Source organism: Megachile rotundata, chromosome 3 (assembly GCF_050947335.1).
Source record: "Megachile rotundata isolate GNS110a chromosome 3, iyMegRotu1, whole genome shotgun sequence".
Taxonomy (NCBI): Eukaryota; Metazoa; Arthropoda; class Insecta; order Hymenoptera; family Megachilidae; genus Megachile; species Megachile rotundata.
The window spans coordinates 12,983,231-13,004,455 of record NC_134985.1 but is presented as its reverse complement, the minus strand read 5'-3'; the positions used below and the strand labels follow the sequence as shown (position 1 = coordinate 13,004,455).

Here is a 21,225-nt window from a genome sequence, read left to right as displayed (position 1 = left end):
CTCTGGTTTTTAATACTACATATGCACATGCAATCAAATATTCATTAGCAAATTGATAACACATTTAATGTTACAGATATATGATACAGAGATGCATTTTCAAAGCTATATACCAGTGATGGGCAACTGTGTCCGCGAGAACACGGAGCATGTGGATGCACTTGTGGACACTGATGGCCAGATATTTACTCAATTTCTAAATTACCGAAGCCAAATTTGATGGTTGCGAAATGTAATTACTTGCATATTTGATCACTGCAAAATTTGATAATTTGAATATTTGGTGATACTAAAATTTGATATTTTTACATTTATAAATTTATAAATTTCCATGTTTGTGTACTTGCAAATTTACAAATTTTATAAACGAGGTTCTGAACTTCCAAATTTCATATTTCAAATTGCCAAGTTTCTGAGTCCACAATTTATGTTGCAATTGTAATTCAAACTGTTCAATTTTTAGAATCTCCAAGTGTCAAATTTGAATTGTCAAGTTTTCTCAATTTTTTAATAAACAAGTTGTTCTGTTTGTAACAAACAAGTAAATTGCTAAACTTGAGAGCTCAAGATCCACACGTATCTCCGGTACCTCACATCAGGGCCCAAAGCACGTTAGCCCTCTCGGGGCGATAGTGTGCCCATCACTGCGTTCCTCCAACGGCGCAGCACCGTCGACGGACCGCAAAATAAAGCAAAAACTAAAAATGTCTCTTAAAGAAAACAAATAAACAATGAACGAGATTCGTCTTACGGATGACCGTCCGGTGGCCTACCGCGATTCCGTCCGATCGTCATTACGGTAAATCATCCCCCGGTTGCCCGCTACGGGGGGTCATTGTTGCACAGCCGATCCTCTCAGTCGAGCGGAAGTTACGCAGCGGTACCGGGCGCGATCGAGCAACGTGGCACGAGGGCACGCCAGCGAGAAATACGTGTCCGGATACGTGCTGCCGCAGAACGAACTCGCGAGATTCCTGACCATTCGACCAACCCTCGTGCATGCATACTTTAGCATAACGTTCTCTATACAATATCCAGAAAGAGGGACGAGGAGGAACGAGGGAAAAGAGAGGCGGCTACGAAGGGAAGAGAGCCAGAGAGACAGAGAGACGCACACACACCCCCGCCCGACCCTCTCTTCTTCGTCGTCCTACCTCGCTGCTGACCCCTTCCCATTGCCCTCGCGAATCGATTTGTTATTGTTTTTGTGTCTGCGGTCGTCGCGGCGAGCGGAGCAAGCGGGGTATATATCGGTGGGTGGCAGCCCGGAGACCAAACGGGAGAACGGGGGTGGCTGAGTGGGCGACCGGGTGGCTGGCAGTCGTGCTCGCTGCTTCAAAGGCTCGGTTTTCGGCCCGACAGAGAGGCGACCAGGAAGGGCGAACCGGGGGTGGTTTCGCTACCACCCTGGATCAGGGGAAAGGGAACGCCGCGGTAAGAGAGCACTTTCGAAGCTCGAAAGAGATGGACGAATAGAGATACACACGCTCTCCTGCCCACTGGTGTAGTAACCCCTGTCGGTTTCGACAGGGGTTCGCAAACTGAGCGACGCCCGGAGGGTGCCCGGATATCTATGTTACGGCACTGAGATTTTTAAGGGGGAGGCGCTCGGTATGGGAGATCTGCATTGTCGAACTTTTTGAAACTTCGGATTTTGCAATTTTGATATTTTTGGTATTTGGGACTTAAGCGAGAAGTTTGGGACCTGATCGATTTGGGAAATTTGATATTTTGGGACTTGAGACGATAATTTGAAACTTCTTAATTTTCCTGGGGTGAAGCTTCGAATTTGGGGTCTTTGGAACTTATGGATTTGTGAAATTAAGAGTTTTGGAATTTTTGAAATTTTGAGTTTTGTTCAAGCTTGTAGAATTATAAAATTTTGAATTTTACGAGTACGAAACTTTAGGATAGATGAAAATTTAGAACTTTATAATTTTTGTATTTTGAAACTATGGAGTTTTGGAATTTTTAAGCTGTGGACCTTTGAGGTTTGAGAAATTTGGAATTCTGAAACTTTGCGACTTACAAAATTTGTCAACTTCTGAGTTTTGGAAATTAGGGCCTTCAGAATTTATTAATTTCATAATTGTAAGATTTTACAAACTTAAAACCTCAAAACTTGAGAATTAAAAAATCTGTTAACTTTACAACTTTAGTAAATACAAGATCACAAAATGCACTTTCTAAACCAAATTTTAATTCCTAAAATTTTGTATAATCATCTTGATATTGCAAATAAAATAACAGTTATCAAAAACTTGCAGTTTCTCTATCCAAAATTACACATAACTCAAAAAATTATTTATTATTCTTTAAAATAAGAACCAGCTTAAAGAATATAACAACAGCTTATATAATAACAGAAATGATAAAACTGTGCATACATTAAAAATCAGAATAAAATATGTCGCGTGTACAATCTCAAACCATAATAATTAAAAATAAAAAATTTAAACAAACGTGTTACAATGGTCCCAAATACTTAGTCCATATTCCCTATACCATATAAAAATGCTTAAAAAAATAAAAATAAATAATATTTTTCTAAGGTTCTATAAATTTGAATACTTTGAGAACCACTGTGTTAGCGATATCGAATTTTTCATGGATCCTGTCCTGGTATGAACCTTTACTGGTCATGGTTTAGAGTAAATATGGATAATACCTCGATCCTCCAATGATCATTCTTTTTCGTGATACGAATATACAGCCGCATAGAACTGTATATCTCTGGTACCGTGGCCCTTACAACTGTCATCCCTCGACGAAGAGGAAAAGAGATGTAATGTTCCTCTTCCAATGAAGGGAAATTTTGTTGACTACGCCACTGCTTTTACCACCGAAAAGAGTGAGAGAAAATGGGTGGGCAAGGATAGAAGCTGGCACAGTGATGAGAGAGCAAAGGGGAGGAAATGGGGTAGAAAGTGGGTGGACGGAAGAAACGACAGGGTGAGAGGAGGGGTACCGCGAGGGTTAAGCAGAGAGAGAGGGGGTTAGTTGCTGGTACTCGCCGAGCAGAGGGAGGAAAATGGATCGGATTGCGTGGTCGGCAAGAGAGTGACTAGTATGAGTGCAATGGTATAAAAGAGGGACCAAAAGTAAGAGAGCAAGAGATAGAGATGTAGTTAGGGGAAGCAAGTAGGAGGAGAGGAGACGGAACGAGTACAAGTAATACATATTCGGAGAGAGGGACAGGGAGATAAGAAAGACAAAGGGTGAAAGAGAAAATGGAGGTAAGACGATGGATACGCTTGCTTGACAGGTGACAACCGATCGGACCACTGACGTCACAGATCACTCGCTCAACCCCACGCACAAACACGATTTATCGCTACGACACACACGTACGTAAGAGGTCACGCGCGCGCGACCTGTCGTGCATCACGCCGTTACTTCCGTTTCGTGCACAGAGTACGTCATACGTAAGCTTTCCACGCCGCGAGGAAAAAAAGCGTATCGCGTGCGACAGAGAAAGAGATATATATATATATATAGATATATATGTATATATATATATACAGGCATGGGAAGTGAGAGAGAAAGAGATAGAGGGAATAGAAAAAAACGAAGGGTGCGATAGAGGTGAAACGGAAAAACAGGGAAAAAGAAGGTGGTAAAGGAAGACGAAATTTTTCGTAGGAAGTAAGTAATAAGTATTTACGATGCTAACCGGCCGATAGCCCCGCGCGACGCCTCTATCTGGTTACCATTACACTCGGATGTATGAAATGCGCCAGCAGCATACACCATCCCCCCACAATAGCCCTATTTATGATTGGGCAAAATTGCTTTCCATGCGCAGAATAAAATCGCGCGCGGGCGAGGAAAAATCCGCGGGGGTTGGATGCACGCGAATACCGCGACCTGCGCCTCGCCGCCTCCATCATGATATATTCGTGGAATATCAAACGTGACCGTCTCGTGTCAATCTTTCGACTGCTCCGATTGATCGTCCGCTCGAAAACGTTTCTCGTCCCGTTGATTTTCTTTGCAGCGCCGGTTGGCAAAATTTGGGAAAAATTAAATATGGCGAGAGGTCGCGATCATGCGTACGCGCGCCTCCAACCCCGTCTTCTGACTCGCCAATCAGCACGTACACGTTGATTCCAAAGAAATTCCGTCGGCAGCGCTATCCTCGTGTGAAGGTACATCGCGTATCTCCCGAAACTCATAAAAATATCCTTTGTTGTAAAAGCATATTATTCCATTTCTTTTCTGTGACGTTACCTCTTTTGATTCTCACTTCTGAAGTAGTAAACGTTTGCGACGAAAATTGTAGCAGGATACTGGTGATTGTTAATTAAAAGGCTTGCACTAATTTTTGTAACATGGCGACGTCTGCATCAAATTATCATACGTGAGATATTTTTCGTTAGGACAGTTAAATTCTTGAGCCTGAACCAAAAATTCTTGATGTTAGTATGAAAGAGATATAAATGTGTCATAAAATTTAAAATCACTTTTTATTTTTATAATACAGCTATGATAATTTATAACGGGTTTTGTTATAAATAAATATAAAAATAGAATTGCTACATATTAATACTTTGGTGCATAAATATTGTTTGTCCACTTTTAGTCTTCTTGAGAAAAATAATTTTAGAGATTTAATGGCAATTGATATATTAAATAAATACTTGTTACATTGTATGTATTATTTTGTGTATGTAACGTGGCTATAACTATAAAGCACAAGAAATCTCAAATTTCACAAAAAGTGTACACACAATATTTCTAAACTAAACCATCAATGTATAAAAACAGTATCATAATTACCGTATACATTCAAAATTGAAACTTAATACTTAATTATCACTTTGCATTAAGGATAGTGATGCACTTCTCAGAACAAGGGATTCTAAACTACAAAGTTCTTTTTCCAACCTAAAACATAATATTAGTTAATATAATAATCATTAACAAATGATGCTTGAACTCCATACCTTTTTATGTGATCCTCAATATTATTGAAAGTACTGACAAATTCTTTAATACCATTATTGACACTTTGATATGATTCTTTTTTTGTTCCAATTACATTCATGATTGATTCTAAAGTAACAGAACAAGATTTCAAAGCTTCAGTTGTTTCTTCCCATTCTTCTGGTGTTTCAGGAAGAATTATATCATTGCAACGAAGTTTATCCAAAGGTTGTAAAAGGCTATGCAACTGAGATAAAATATCTCCTAATATTTTAGTATCTTCACTTTCTATAATTAATAAGAAAAAATAATTAATACTAAAATCATAATTCTGATTGTATGATTTTACGAATATATAATTTTGAATACTACTTACTGATACAATTATTTATATCTGTAATTTGTGCATCAATGTTATTCTGTATTTTGGTCAAATTTATTATATCCCTCTCTCTAGTTTTTAACTTAAACAATTTTTCTTCGTTGTGATCGTATTCCTTTGCTATCGTTGCTAATTGAGATAGAAACAACTGCTCTCTTTCTTCTGCTTTCTTTTTCAAAATTATTTCCATCATAATCTTCTGTAAATACTCATCATAAAGAAGTTTAAGCTCTACATCACTGGACTCGGTGTCTGACAATTTACTTGCTTCCAAAATTGATGGTGCAGGGGCTATAGATGATCTATCCATTGCTAACTTTCTTTTTGCAAAACCTAAGTAATGAAATCCATTAATCCACTTCCAAATGCATCAATTTACAAAACATATTTAATTTGATTACTTTGTGGTATAGCAAAATCTGCTGATGACATTGTTGCTCTATGATGAGGGCCACGTGAATGAATGCTGGATATTGGAGTATCCAATATGTTCTTTCTAACTCGTTCAGGTGTAGAAGCATTACGTGTTCTAAAAATTTATAAAAATTATTATATTCAAATAGAAAAAATTATAAGAAATCATTTATTTACCTTTTAATACGACGTGCCTGTGATGCTTCAGGTTGCTCTTTCTGCATCTTCTTTATTCTTATATATTACCAACAATTTAATTCTAATACTAGTATACAACGTAGTACTATTGCTAATATTTAAATATGTTGCAAATTTTAAACAAATTTTACATTTGAATTCACAATTGACACATTAAACGATGAATCGTCAACATTGTCAGTTAAAAACCATTCGAATTATTTCCTCATGCTAGTGTCGCCCTCTATAAACGTCATTCTATATTTATTGCAGATTCATTACAGAATACTCTACGAGTGATAACAGACATAAAAGTTGGAATAATTTTGATGATAACAAATAAGTGCATGTTGTATTATAATTGTAAAAGTTGTTATTTCACATTTTTCTAATCTGTTATTTTTAAAATAAAATGGGAAAGGTATGTTTTTATTAAACAGTATCATTCTATGCATACATATCAAAACATTGTATGTTTTGGTCGGCACATTGTTCTTATCTGTTTACAGTACATGTGGAATTTTTTAACGCAATTCAACAGAATTCTATTTATATAACCTTACACTGCTTTATAGTACAAAGAAATTATGCTATAATTCTTATCATTATATATATTATAATGTAATATATTTTTGTTGCAGCATCAAAAAAGAGAAGTCCCATCAATGCTAAGAAATATATTAGACATTGACGCTCAGGTGACAGAAAAATTAGTAAAATGGGTAGAAAAATGTATGCCTCTGAAACAATTAAAAGTACATTATACAATATTAGAGGTATGTCGAACAATATAATTTATATGTACCTTAATTTTACAAATTATCTTCCCAATATTGTTTCATTCATATTATGTTATATTTAATATAGTTTTAAAAATATTTTTATCTTCATATATTTGTTATCTATGTAGATATCTTGTCATGGTATACCCTGGCTTGCATCAGTACTTGCATTTATTTGGATTCTTAACAGTAAAAGTTTATATCAAATGCAAGTGAATTTATTATTAGGTAAGTGAAATATCAAAGCTGAAGCTATTACTGATATTTAATTTTAGTAGATAAAATATAATGTTTAGTAACAATCAAAATGTATTGCCTCATATAATTTTTATATTATCATTACATTTGTAGGTTTACTGTTGGACATTGTTATTGTTGCAATATTGAAAGCCCTTGCCAGACGAAGAAGACCTGCAGCTACTAATGACCCTTTTGCAATGGGACCTGACAAATATTCGTTTCCCTCAGGTCATGCTTCTCGCTCAATGCTTATTCTTTATGTTTATTATTATTTATATCCAGTATCTGTTATTTTCCTTCTTCCAATAATAGCATGGGTTTTCTCAGTAGCCTTATCAAGACTTCTAATGAGAAGGCACCATATTCTTGATATTGTTGTAGGACTGTTATTAGGATATATTGAAGGAATGTTATTAGGTTTTTTGTATTTAGATGCTCAAACTTGTGCATATTTAGTGGCTTGGATAACTGATGAAAAAATAGATGGTGCAGAATATGATGTTTAAAAATTGACTATTTTTGGAATATGCTGTTTATATGCTGACTCGAAAAAAATATTATTTTTTAACTGACTCTTTTATATAATTGATTTTAACGTTTATTTATAATACATTAATACATTTAAAAAATGTGATATTTTAATATTCTTAACTTTGATTAGAAAAGCTACCAAAGCAGAAAAGTGTTAACTGTATTATACATGTTATTATTGACAAGACTGCCTCAAAAATATTGAAATTATTAATATAATATCAGATCAATATTTTAAATTCTGTATAAATAAGGAATGTTAATGGTAGGAAAGGATAACTTTAAATGTGTTTGGAATATATTAATTCAATGAATGATTATGTTATAAAATAAATCACAATATTTTGTACTTTACCTGTTTATTTTTTATCACATGATATAATTTGTTTTGCAATAGTGTTGATTGCACCTTTATAATTAGTTTATATCTCATCGTTTTAAATGTCTATGAATTTAATAATACAAAATACAAAATGTTCAATGCATGACTAGTAAATATATTTTCTACAAAAAATTTTCATGTTTTTCCAAATTACTAAAGTTCGGAAATGAACAGTAACAGGTTCTCTTATAGATCCATATTTTAAACCTAAACCAAAGGAATGATGAATTCAGTCATAAAAAGAACTTATACATTACTATATCCATAGCATATGAAAAACATCTTGTACATCTTTATAAGTGTATAAAATTACAAGCCAGTTTATATATGCATTCTACACGAATAATTCCAAGTCGTGTACTACGATTTTAATTCATTCCTTTAAGAGTAACTAATTAATAACTATAATATCATAGCCATTAATCATTGAAAATGTCTTGTACTTAATATCATCATAAATATGATTCCTCTAATTCTATCATTCTATCCACAGGTCCAAAATAAAATTACACCAGCCTTTTATTCTAACAAAATCACTAATATCACCTATAAATTTCAACTTTCATTTACAATTAATATTATACAGTGCATATAGCACTTTTTCAAATTTCAATTAATTCATACAGACTTAATTATCAGAAAGTTTTTGTTCAACACTCAATGTTAATTTATTGAATGTCCCAGATAATGAAAAAAAAAGTTATGTACCAATTGTCATACATACACATTTTCCACTGTCTACTTGAATGAATTCCATTAGAATATACTTTTCTTAATTATTCGTATATAACATATCTTTTTACTAATCATTCAGTTACCATCAAGCTTGTTAATTACTTTTCCTCAGATGTGAAGATGCTTCATGGTCCTTCTATCACTTTGGGCTTCTTTACCACAGAGGGGAATGATAAAATTTAAGATCCAGTCGTGTATGCTGATTAGTACCAGCTACTTCTTGGCTACACGACGGCGAAGGCTTTATATTTTTTTCAGTTTTCTCCGTTTCCCGTAAAATGGTAGCGAAAGGTGTTGGCTGATGTTCTGGTAAAGCAGGTGTTGGTACCGTGGACATTTCGCTTGTACGTTGTTTCTGTTCTTCTTCCGAATAAAGGCTCAATGAACGTGGGCGTTCCGGTTTCGATTCTGTCGTAGCTGGCGTACTCAATTTTTCACTGAAAAAGTAACTTCCCATGAAGATGTAGTGGAGACATGCACGAAAGCAACCGCATGCATTCCACGACCACAATTTCTTATCACGTGCAATTGTATATTATTAAATTATAATCGTGCTTTGAAAGATATTTGTCTTGTTGCCCTTGAAAGATCACGTCACACAATTATTAGATAAAGAAAGTTAAAGAATATAACTTTTACATTTTCTCTCTTATCTAACAATTTATAACACATAAGCGAAATTTTCTCAACGATCTAATAGGACTATTAGACCTAGTGCAATTTGTAAGATTACAAGCTGGAATAAGGGGTTATTTCATTCTCTCTCATTCGCATACGTTTCCTTTCATTTTCACTTACAGTGAACCGTGATCTGAATATCTTTCAAGGCATCTACTAAATGAAATAAACACACTATCACGTTGTTTCAAAATCTGTAAAATATCAGAATAACCTTTTTGATAATTTCTTTTTATATCGTAGAATTATAATAAAATACAATTGTACGCCGATGTAATCAAACAAAATCACATTTCTGCAACGTTGTAACAGAAGAAAATCATGCACAAACTTCGATTGTTGCAAGTGACGCAAAATAAATTACTTACTCTGCAAATAAGAATGAAAGGATATCATGTGTTGCCGGTGCAGAGGATTTTGAGGGATATTGAACTGGTTTTTCGTAGGAGTGGAATCGCTTAATATCTGTCAACGAAAAGGAAATAAATATAAAATTCATGCCGAGCATTTGGTGAACATCTTTTAATTATATGCACAGGTGCGAGTGACCATTGAAAAATAATAGGTATCGCAATAAATAAGTCTAACGTACATACATGCGCAAATTGTTCTAACGATAAATCAAGTGTCTGTGCGTTGAAAGAGTGTCGTTGGAACAAATGACACTTATATTTCAACCTGTACAATAAAACAAATTATAGAAAATCTTTTATAACGTTTTTCTTTTATCCATCTTTTCAATGCAATAAATTCTTCATAAATTTCTCTGAGTTTTTACAATATCTTTATAAACAACGCTATAAATGATTTCCATATTGCAATTACAGTTTATCAGTCATTAATCAATATAATAAAAAATTATTTCAGTCACTTGAGGCATTCTTTACAAAATTATGATAAACAATGAAAGACAAGATCTACTTTTTCGCAGTTGGGTGATTAAATAAATTAAAGTACATTCATTAGGTTTCTGATTAATGAGAGTAAGCCGTCGGTTTCCTATATTTCTATCGCCTCTCAGTATTTCAACACGATCTTATCGGTCTCTAATCACAGGTCACATAATCGACAAATCAGGCGAGAGAGAAAGGATCAGGAAATTATTAATCGCGCGTTCAAATGTGCGCTGGCAAGAGGTAGCATGTACACATTCGGTGTAAATAAAGGTGAAAGCTGTTTATGCTGCATATTGCTGTGTTATACGTGTTTTCCTTAACCCTTTAGCAACCAAATTCGGGCATCTTCAGGTCTCAATGAATATTGAACTAGCGATTGGATTTTTAACACTTTCATGGCCGCTGTCATGTATCATTTTATATCTATTTATATCATTCTTTTGAACGTATCAAGTAAATAAATAATTATGTTGTCAATATATTTTTTCAATATAAAAAAAAATTATAAGAGCTATTCTGTAAAATATGCGGCCATTAAAATGTTAATATTGTTAACGAGCACTTAACAATAAATTCGTTTAAATTGTTGACGGCACCTACAGTAACATTTATTATTTTATCATTCGCCGAGAACAACCTATACGGTCCATCGAAGAATTCAATTAAAGCTTCGTGTCAGGTGTCCGAGAGAGCTTGTCTCTCCAAGGTACGAACAAACAAATGAATAGCTAATTAATTCAAGCAGCTTTTTGCAAGATCGTTCAACGATCTGGATGACTATCTTTCGATTTTACTCACCCAGTACGCTCGGCGGATGGACCAAGCACTGCGGTATTATGGATTATCTAGAAAAAAAGCGTTAATGCGGTATTAGTCGAGATGTTGCAAGCATTATAATATTTAGTCTAGATTTCTATTTCTAATTATTTTTGTTATTGTAACACACAAAGCAAAGTAATCGATTTAAGGATATCTCACGATTTCTAAAATATAAATTATTTGTAGGAAATGATTATTAACGATAACGATTGACGCGTTAGTTATTAGTGTTCAATTATTTTCGACATAATCTTGTTTAAAATTTCTGGGTTCCTCCATTTATCTGTAAAAATAATTACTCTTAAAAATAAAACAATTACTAACTTATAACTTATCAAAAAACAAAGAAGTAAATTTTTAAAAATCTTAAAAAGAGTTTTCAACTACACTTAGTTAAGTAAAGATGAAGTCTAAATATTTTATTAATAAATATCAGTAGCTCGGTATATTATATTTATGCAATTTTCTGCTTTTCAAACACTCGATACTGGAAGTTCCAACCTGGATTCCATGTTCTATGGTCTCGTACTTACATTTGCCATGGAACAAGGTGGTCGTGCCGCGGCGTATCTGCCAAATGAAGCGCGCGAAACAGACGCCGAATATGGGACACCATTCATACTGAAAAGAATAAAACACTTTACATTTTTGTACATTTGCTTCTCGATTAAACTTGATACATTAGATATTAATTTCATTCATAAGTTGCATAACTTCCTACTTTCCTAATCCCCTAATTATGCTGAGAACTACTTAATAATACAATTCACACACCTAGAATTACTTTTTCCAATATTATTATGTGCAGAGTTGGATGCACCAATATCCATCGTCGCATTAGCTGGCAAGCTGTATCTGTTTGACCTTACATCCTGACGTTCTGAAAAGTAAAAAAATACAGAATTAATGCAACCTCATAATTCAAAGAATTTTAAAAGAAAGCAACTCCTATACAAGAAAGTTTATCGCTCTCCGATAAAAGTTGTATAATGCAAAACAAATTTAAGCATTAATAATCGTCGTTTCGTTTCTTATCGGAAGCCTCGGATAAAAATGTCTGATTTTTTGTTTTATACCACGTCACGAGAATTGGATCAGCTTACGCATATCGACAACACAGCAAGGCAACGAGTTTATCATTTACAGACAGCTTCGAATCGATCAGGGTAATCGTATAATAAGGTAGCTGTAGAGTGACATTGACCACGATTTAATACTTCGACAAGTAAGAATTACCGATTTAGGGCACCGGTTGACGAAGGACGAGCTATAAAGCGAACCGACCTTCGTTGCCCCATTCTTGTACCTTTAACTTGAAACCAGATCGACAATGGGTTCATGGCTGACTTTTTACGGAATCACCTTCAAGACGAGGCGTTGTATGAATTATACTATCGTTAGACTGTCGTTTATCTTAACGGTGTTTGTTACAATTTTGAAAATGGCTTTGGAATTAGCTTCTAATAAATGACTAATTTTATAAAAGTTTCATTAGTTATTTATAAGTTAGCTTGAGAATTATAAATGTTGGCAACGATTGCATGCATCTTAGGTGTTTATCAGGTAAGGAATGTGCAAGGATAGGAGATTCTAGGTTATGTTCATTCCGGATTCCACTTGTATTTGTACTTGGGTTGTAGCTAGGTTCTCTTTACACTTTTCCTGAGATTTTCCTGAGTACTTTGTAGGTATTAAGTTCTTCTAAACTCTTTCTAGTTTTGCATAGGCTAGTTTTAGGCTTTCTTAGGTTCTGCCTAATGTCTCTCTAGTTTCTATCTGGGTCCTCCTAGGCTCCCTATAGCTTTCTTGTGTTTTTTCTTGATTTCTTCCTGGATTCTCTTACAACTACAATCTAAGGTTTTCTCTCTAGGTTTTCCTTGGACTCTTCTAAATTCTCCTGAAGTCTCAATAAAGTACTGATGTAAAATTTTCATGTATATGAAATACATCTTTGTGTAATTTTAATGTAGCATATTAGATCCTTATCTTTTCCTAATTTCGCGTGTTATTAAGTGATTTTAAAACACAAAGGTCACCTCAGTAATGTCTAAAAACATCTGAACATGTTAACAATTAGAACTCGCGCAATAATAAGTAAAAAATAGAAACGTACCATCATCAAAGAATCCTTGAAAGACGACAAATTTGTTGTTCTGAGGAATTATTTTTGAAAGACCGTAATGTTTGGCTAGGAAGGCTAAGAACTTCTCCGAAGGTCTATCGATCGCCAGTTTCACCGGCCTGATGTTTTCTTCCTGCAAAATAATTAGAATTATTATAAAACGAATAAACAAAACACACGAATGAATTGATACGATTATTAATGAACAGACCTCGAGATTAGTTTCTCTGTCTGTGTGAATAGGTGTAAATGATGAATGAATCGTGTAGAATACAGTTCGAACGAGTTCAGTCACCTTTCGAGTTACCTTCGACCGTAACACCCAACTATAATGATCTTTTGTCACGCTGCTCTTTAAGATCATCTACTGCCACTTTACTGGCACGGCCTGAACAATTCCTTACCAAGAAACAGTCACGACATCAAGATCTCGTGTGCAAACATTTTTTGTGCTTAATCAATGTTCGCTGGCCATTTATCGACGAAAACTTTTATTTCATTTTCTTACTTGACGCAAACAATTTTGTAGATTGAACATGTTATACTTTTCGACATTTATTAGGTTTTTGATTACATAAATTTAAACTTTGTCTAAGAATTTTTAAGAGGAAGAATTTAATATACAAAATGGAAAACAATGAGTAATAATTTGCAGTTACGTTTGTTATGTTACAAAAGAAATCACCGAGCAATTAAACAATAAATATTTAGATTTATGCGAATACCTTTTAAATTTATTTAATTCCTAAGCCTTGTTCAGCCTTCGTTTACACTTTAAATACTCTCAGATGGCAGTGAAAGCGTTGGGAAATTGTTAATTACCCTTAACCATGCCTGGCGTTAATTAACCTGCTCGTTATTCATCCTTAGCTCAAGTTACGCTTTAGATTCTTAGAATGCCGGTGAAAGCATCGAAAGACTGTTGATTACCTTCAACGTGCCTAATGTTAATTACTCTGAACGCTGTTCAATCTTGTTCGCTGAATTCAGAATAGTCATTAAATCATTCGCGTAACTAGATAGGGGTCAGGGAGACCATTGACTCCCAAAATGCTAATTCGTCTCACCTCGCTGGTGATTGCATGTGCAAGTAATCATTTGTTAGTTTGCATAATTAGGAAATACCAAATCTGTTTAAATATCTGAATGTCCATTTAGTTTTCTAAAAAACTGAACATACTGAACTCTATCAGAAAAATGAAAAATTAGAATAATTTGAAAATTAATTAATTTTAAATAGTGGAAATTTACTGACTGACTTTAAGTAGTGAAAAATAACTACTGACTTTAAATAATAAAAATTAATAAATAAAAATAATAAATTATAAAATATAAAATGTAACACGGCTTTCAAAGGATTCATGAGATATTTGAGTACGCAAGCGATTACCAACGCAGTCCAGAATTAAAATATACGACGCATATTTCTGAACTTTAGGAAGTTTGGCGCACGTTATTAAACGAAAAACCAGTAATTTTTTGCAAAATGCGGTACGCGGACTAATGGCAGCATAACATCGTGAAACCGAGTAAATAAGCTTTAATTACGGAAAAGTACCGTACAAGCTGGCAATCGTAATAGCTGAGCACCGTGCACGAGACCGAGGTGAATTCACGTGTCGCTAGGCACTTGCTGTGATTCTGACAGAAGTGCAGCAACCATAACAGAGCGAGGCGAAAAAGAATGTGGGATACGAGCCACAAACACGAACGGCAATTCTTTGCCGACCCTTTTCTTCTTCTTCTTTTCCGCCTCGCGAATTCATGGACGTCACTTAGAAATTAATCGCACCGTGCATTACTCGATTTCTTCCTCGCAATCAATTCACAAACGTCGTGCGCAACTTGCTCTTAATCGGCTACAATACGTTATTTTTTTACCGGATGAAAAAGGGAAGCTTGATAATTTTTATAAATTATATTCTCCGGACGTTTAGATATTTTTATATTTTAAGATTGTTAAATGTCTTCTTTCACGATTTGTATACTCTTTGTATAATAATACAGGCTATCTCTCATTTCAAAGTTGTGAGACACCTTGTATAATTATTAGAAGTTGATAAATACAATAATGAAAGCGATGATAATATTTAATTGAGAATAAATCGTTTTTATTTTTTGCTTCTAGTTTCCTATTTTATGCGCCTCAATTAATATAACAGTAACGTGACCCTAATATTAAAAAGCAGATATCTCAATCGTATCATTATATAAACCAGTAGTTTACAGCAGCAGAACGCATTGAATAAAATATTTGAACGCAACTGAGCAACCGTGATGTTACACGGAAGTGAACACGTTACTCTTCGACTACACGTTACTCTTAAAATCTAAATAATATCGCGATTACTTACAGAGAGCATATACTGATAGAGGATATTTCCAAGGCCCATACGTTGCCGAGATTCATGAATGTAGAAGTCGAGAATGCATCTCGGCTTTAGCTGATAATGAGCACCCATCTCGTCGAACATGAAGAGGTTCTTCGATCCGGTCTTTAACAGTCCTACCACGCTGCCCAGTCCGCTGTTAAATCGAAGCAAGGTTGTAATATTATGCGACAATGATTCACGGTTGTGGTCCACCGATCGTGGTTTGCATCGCTAGGCGTAGATCGCGATGCAACGGATGTTTTGATGCATCGCTGCGCTAATGACGATCAGAGGGGAATACTTTTTATTTGCGCGAACGAGAAATGTGCGAAGTAGTTGGGCTGTGAATTGCTCCTTTCTTGATTGAACGTTTTTTTTTTGGTTTTTATGTTGTTTTTGGGTTTGGTGTTTGGGAAGGGAGATTTATTTTTGGGAATTTGAGAGATTGATGTGGGAATTTGATATGTGTGATTTTGGGAATTTGAGAATTTGGGGATTTCAGAATTTTATGTGAATTTGGGAATTGGAGAATTTGGGGACTTCAGAATTTGATATTTGTGAATTTGGGATTTGAGGATTTTATATTTGTGAATTTGGAGATTTGAGAATTCTATATTTGTGAATTTGGGATTTGAGGATTCCATATTTGCAAATTTGGGAATTTGAGAATTTTATATATGTGAATTTGGGAATTTGAGAATTTTATATTTGTGAATTTGGGATTTGAGGATTCCATATTTGCAAATTTGGGAACTTGAGGATTTTATATATGTGAATTTAGGAATTTGAGAATTTGATACTTGTGAATTTGGGATTTGACGATTTTATATTTGTGAATTTGGGGATTTGAGAATTCTATATTTGTGAATTTGGGATTAGAGAATTCTATATTTGTGAATTTGGGATTTGAGGATTCCATATTTGCAAATTTGGGAACTTGAGAATTTTGTATATGTGAATTTAGGAATTTGAGAAATTGATACTTGTGAATTTGGGATTTGAGGATTTTATATTTGTGAATTTGGGGATTTGAGAATTCTATATTTGTGAATTTGGGATTTGAGAATTCTATATTTGTGAATTTTGGATTTGAGGATTCCATATTTGCAAATTTGGGAATTTGAGAATTTTATATATGTAAATTTGGGAATTTGAAAATTTGATACTTGTGAATTTGGGATTTGTGGATTTTATATTTGTGAATTTGGGGATTTGAGAATTCTATATTTGTGAATTTAGGATTTGGGGATTCCATATTTGCAAATTTGGGAATTTGAGAAATTTATATATGTGAATTTGAGAATTTGAGAATTTCATATTTGAGCATTTGGGATCTGAGGATTCTATATTTATAAATTTGGAAATTTGATAATTAGAAAAATTTCAATTTAGTAATATGGAAATTAGGAAATTTGGAAAATTTACAAATGCAATATAGGAAAGTGAAATATGAAAGTTTGTCCACGTCACCTCTTGATACTTTGAAATCTTAAAAATGAATTAAATTAGAAAATTTAAAACTTCAGAATTTTAAAAATATTGAAATTCTAGAATATTAAAATTCTAACATTAATTTGCAACTTGCAAAATTTATAATATTTGAAAATTCGAACAGTAACTCAATAAAAAATCTAAAAACCAAAATAAAATTCGTTAATTGAAAGATCAATATCTTTCACCAACACCTTTCTCTCGCTTCAAGTACATCAAACTCATGCGGGTCATTAATGATTCCCACATCATCCCGGTTGATAATATCCACCTAGTGATGTTACAACCAGCTTGATCGTATCACAAAATAAATTCGCTTCGTCATGAAGACCCCAATGTATCTACTATGTAGTATCCGCTACCTCAAGCAATTAATATCGTACCTCATAAAAAAAAACGTTGTGAATAATATCATCGTGCACAAACGATTCATTGTTTCGCTACCGAGAATTTGCATGCATGTACTCGTGCGATAAGAATTTTCTGAACGAAGTAAATAGTTCGGTGGAAAATGAAAAAGTGTTGGAGAAAATATGAAAACGCTATGGGCGTAGAACCCTTTGAATGAGGATTCTGGATGGGAAAGCTGGATTTCTGCAGCCAAGGCGACACCAGACACGACATATCGATCCAGCAACCAGTTTGCACATCGCGATACCCCTTATCCTGGGAAATACAGCTTCCTTCCTACTGGCTGGGGCTCAAGTTACTCTTTTGCAATGTGCTCTTCGTTAGAATCGACGTTATACGTACTATGTATAGGCTGTACGTGCTTTTATGTACTTTGATGACAGTGGCTTTATTGAGCATTCTTTAGGCATTTTTATTTTATGGTCTTTATTGTGGGATGTTTATTTTTGAAATGGGGAGGAATTTTAGTACTTTTGGAGTTTTGGGACTTTGAATTTTTGGAATAGTGAACGTGGGATTTTGGAATTTGAAATTATGGAATATTAAAAATCTGGAAATCTGAAATTTTAGAGTTTCAAATTTTTGTATTAGAAATCTGGGATTTTGAAATTTTGGAATTCGGAATTCGAAATTTTGGATTTTGAAAATTTGGAATTTGGAACTAGAAATTTTGGAATTTTAAAATTTTGAAATTTGAGATTATGGAATTCGAAATTTTGGAATTTCAAATTTTGGTTTTTGGAATTCCAAATTTTGGATGTTGGAATTCCAAATTTTGGAATTTCAAATCTTGGAATTCTACATTTTGGATTTTGGAATTTTGGCATTTCAAATTTTGGAATTTCAAATTTGGGATTTTGGAATTTTGGAATTCCAAATTATGGATTTTGAATCCTTGGAATTCCAAACTTTGGAATTGTGGAATTTTGGAATTTGAAACCTTGGAATTCCAAATTTTGGAATTTTGGAGTTTTGGAATTTCAAATTTTGGAATTCCACATTTTGGATTTTGGAATTTTGGAATTTCAAATTTTGGAATTTCAAATTTTGGATTTTGGAATTTTGGAATTCCAAATTTTGGGTTTTGAATCCTTGGAATTCCAAACTTTGGAATTTGAAACCTTGGAATTCCAAATTTTGGAATTTTGGAGTTTTGGAATTTCAAATTTTGGAATTCTACATTTTGGATTTTGGAATTTTGAAATTTCAAATTTTGGATTTTGAAATTTTGGAATTTCAAATTTTGGATTTTGGAATTTTGGAATTTGAAATCTTGGAATTCCAAATTTTGGAATTTTGGTGTTTTGGAATTCCAAATTTCGGAATTTGAAATCTTGGAATTCTACATTTTGGATTTTGGAATTTCAAATTTTGGATTTTGGAATTTTGGATTTGAAATCTTGGAATTCCAAATTTTGGAATTTTTGAGTTTTGGAATTTCAAATTTTGGATTTTGGAATTTTGGATTTGAAATCTTGGAATTCCAAATTTTGGAATTTTTGAGTTTTGGAATTTGAAATTTTAGAATTTGAAATCTTAGAATTCCAAATTTGGAATTTGAAATTTCGGGATTGCAAATTTTGGAATTTGAAAGTTTGGAATTTGAGATTTTTGACTTTGGGATTTTGGAATTAGAAATGTTAGAATTTTAACCATGGAATTTTGGATCTTTGAATATGTGGGTTTTTATAATCTCTTTTCTTCGAAAATTTGAGGCTAAATTGTTCTTTGAGATCTTCAAACCTTAAAATTTTATTATTCTAATACTTAAGTGTAATTTTCAAAGTATATATAATTTTGTCATACTAAATATCCAAATAAGAATGCACAGTGAAATTACATTAATAACAATGAAATAATTAAGAGACTCACTTGTTGGCTTCATTGTCCACTAATAAATAAACTATATGGTCCGTATCTCGAAGTTTTAGGGAGCTGGTTATCGACTTGTTCAATCCTTGGGCCCTCGCCGAAGCCTCGCCCATGTCATCAAGAATTCTGCCCAATTGCCTCTGACATTCGCTGAAACACACATTTGCAAACACTGTATGAATTAGATTCAATTAATTTCTACCTATAATTAATTTTTTATTGCGTTAGTCCGCTATGGTGAAAAGAGAAATCGATTACCCCTGTTGCGAGGAGAATGATACGTAATTAAGATAGCGCTTCCGGAAACTTTATCGCAAACTTAAGGAGCACATCAGTTCTCTAGTAATTCGACCTCGATTACGATGATATTCATTAACTTTGTCGTAAGTTGCGGTTTACAACTCAAATAGCACGAAACTGCTGCTCCACTTTCGGTTCTTGTCTCTTTTCTCTTTTTCGACGCTAATAGTTTCATTTTATTCTCTCCTTTTAAGAAACTACCGTTCTTTCTTTTTAACCATATACTTGGTTGCAGAAATTTATGATCGTTTAAAATATTCAATAGTGCGCAGTCACTGGGTCGATGTACAGAAGATTGGAGAAAATTTTGAGGAAGAAAGTTTGGAACGAAGTAAATTAACACTTTGGTTGAAGAGTATAATTTGACAAGTTGAAAGTTGGGTAATTCAACATGTTGACAACTTGACAGTTTTCCAATTCGATAAGTTTGACAATGAGAAGATAAAATTAGAAATTTAAAAATGTAACAAATGAAAAAATCACGAGTATCGATTTTGCACTGTTTTCCTAATTAGATTCTATTCCGTTTAAAAAACAGAAATCGTATTTCATTTGTTTTCATTTTGCAACAGCAATTTTTTCAACACCCCATATATTCTGGTGCAACACGCAACGTGTTACAAATGATTTATCGTATGTGATTGTTTTGTAACATCAGACAAGTTTACGGCACACGATAGCGCTATACTTTCACCTTTATTGCCATTTTAAAGTGTTTGTTCACATCAATCGACCAGTTCGACGCGCGAATCATTCTTCACACCGTTTCTTGCGTCTTCTGTTTTTTTTCCCTGACTTTTAAACACGCGGAACAGAAAACAATCACACGCTGCTGAGTCAGAAGCTAATTTCGACGCAACCAAGTATAATCAGGTTGTGTAATTGATTTACGAATCACAGTTTCCGGAAGAAAAGCTGGTTGAATGTTGATTCTGTGTCGTAATTGCGTTACGATGTTAACATCCGTGTGTTTTCAAACAGTCACGAATGTTGTGGAAATTGTTTGACCGTAATTCGACAAATGCATAACACCTGTTAATGAAACGGTATTCGCGGTTATTCACGCGGTTGGCGTCGTTTTGAGGATATTTGTGAAAAGTTACGCAGTTACAGTTAAAGACAAGTTTTCAAATTTTCAAATTCCAATTTCAAAATTTTCAAATTTTCAAATTCTCAAATTCCAGTTTCCAAAATTCCAAAATTTCGAATTCCAAACTCACAATTTCAAAATTTCGAATACCAAATTTCCAAAATCGAAAATTTCGAATTCCAAAATTCCGAATTTCAAAATTTCGAATTCCAAATTTTCAAAATCCAAAATTTCGAATTCCAAATTTCCAAAATCCAAAATTTTGAATTCCAAAATTCCAAATTCTAAAATTTCGAATTCCAAAATTCCAAATTTCAAAATTTCGAATACCAAATTTCCAAAATCCAAAATTCCAAATTCCAAATTTCCAAAATCCAAAATTTCGAATTCCAAATTTCCAAAATCCAAAATTTTGAATTTCAAAATTCCAAATTCTCAAATTTCGAATTCCAAAATTCCAAATTTCAAAATTTCGAATACCAAATTTCCAAAATCCAAAATTTCAAATTCCAAATTTCCAAAATTTCGAATTCCAAATTTCCAAATTCTAAAATTTCGAATTCCAAATTTCCAAAATCCAAAATTTTGAATTCCAAAATTCCAAA

The 21,225-nt window shown here is 33.6% G+C and overlaps 4 protein-coding genes across 8 annotated transcripts in view; 1 reads left to right on the top strand and 3 right to left on the bottom strand.

Annotated features, from left to right (window-relative positions):
• Positions 1–4,371, bottom strand: part of LOC100883729 (uncharacterized) — a 23,616-nt gene extending 19,245 nt beyond the window's left edge. The window contains exon 1 of one of the 4 annotated variants that reach the window (XM_076529368.1): positions 4,231–4,371. The gene's annotated coding sequence lies outside the window, so the exon portion shown is untranslated. Of the gene's footprint in view, positions 1–751; positions 2,073–4,230 lie in introns of those variants that run through there. The other 3 variants (XM_076529369.1, XM_076529366.1, XM_076529367.1) reach the window with 3 other exon arrangements.
• LOC100883618 (polyisoprenoid diphosphate/phosphate phosphohydrolase PLPP6) lies at positions 3,094–7,801 on the top strand. 2 transcript variants are annotated; one of them, XM_012282477.2, is made up of 4 exons: positions 3,094–3,236; positions 6,541–6,675; positions 6,810–6,909; positions 7,033–7,801. In XM_012282477.2, the coding sequence occupies exons 1-4, from the start codon at positions 3,231–3,233 to the stop codon at positions 7,425–7,427; spliced, it is 636 nt and encodes a 211-aa protein (XP_012137867.1). In that variant the 5' UTR covers positions 3,094–3,230; the 3' UTR covers positions 7,428–7,801. The 2 variants fall into 2 exon arrangements, with proteins under 2 accessions (XP_012137867.1, XP_012137865.1); XM_012282475.2 differs by lacking the exon at positions 3,094–3,236 and adding an exon at positions 6,180–6,320.
• LOC105662135 (uncharacterized) lies at positions 4,186–6,114 on the bottom strand. Its single transcript, XM_012282474.2, has 6 exons — positions 5,900–6,114; positions 5,710–5,837; positions 5,303–5,641; positions 4,947–5,214; positions 4,780–4,887; positions 4,186–4,398 (listed from the first exon to the last, which is right to left on the bottom strand). Exons 1-5 carry the CDS (start codon positions 5,944–5,946, stop codon positions 4,809–4,811), a joined length of 861 nt encoding a protein of 286 aa, XP_012137864.2. The 5' UTR covers positions 5,947–6,114; the 3' UTR covers positions 4,186–4,398; positions 4,780–4,808.
• LOC100879560 (alpha-tubulin N-acetyltransferase) overlaps positions 7,795–21,225 on the bottom strand; it is an 18,716-nt gene continuing 5,285 nt past the window's right edge. Inside the window, exons 2-8 of the mRNA XM_003701971.3 lie at positions 19,231–19,380; positions 15,439–15,610; positions 13,076–13,217; positions 11,737–11,842; positions 11,496–11,583; positions 10,942–10,988; positions 7,795–9,006 (exon numbers count right to left, since the gene is read on the bottom strand). Of these exons, the coding sequence (XP_003702019.1) occupies positions 8,724–9,006; positions 10,942–10,988; positions 11,496–11,583; positions 11,737–11,842; positions 13,076–13,217; positions 15,439–15,610; positions 19,231–19,380 (988 nt within the window). The 3' untranslated portion in view covers positions 7,795–8,723. The remainder of the gene's footprint in view (positions 9,007–10,941; positions 10,989–11,495; positions 11,584–11,736; positions 11,843–13,075; positions 13,218–15,438; positions 15,611–19,230; positions 19,381–21,225) is intronic.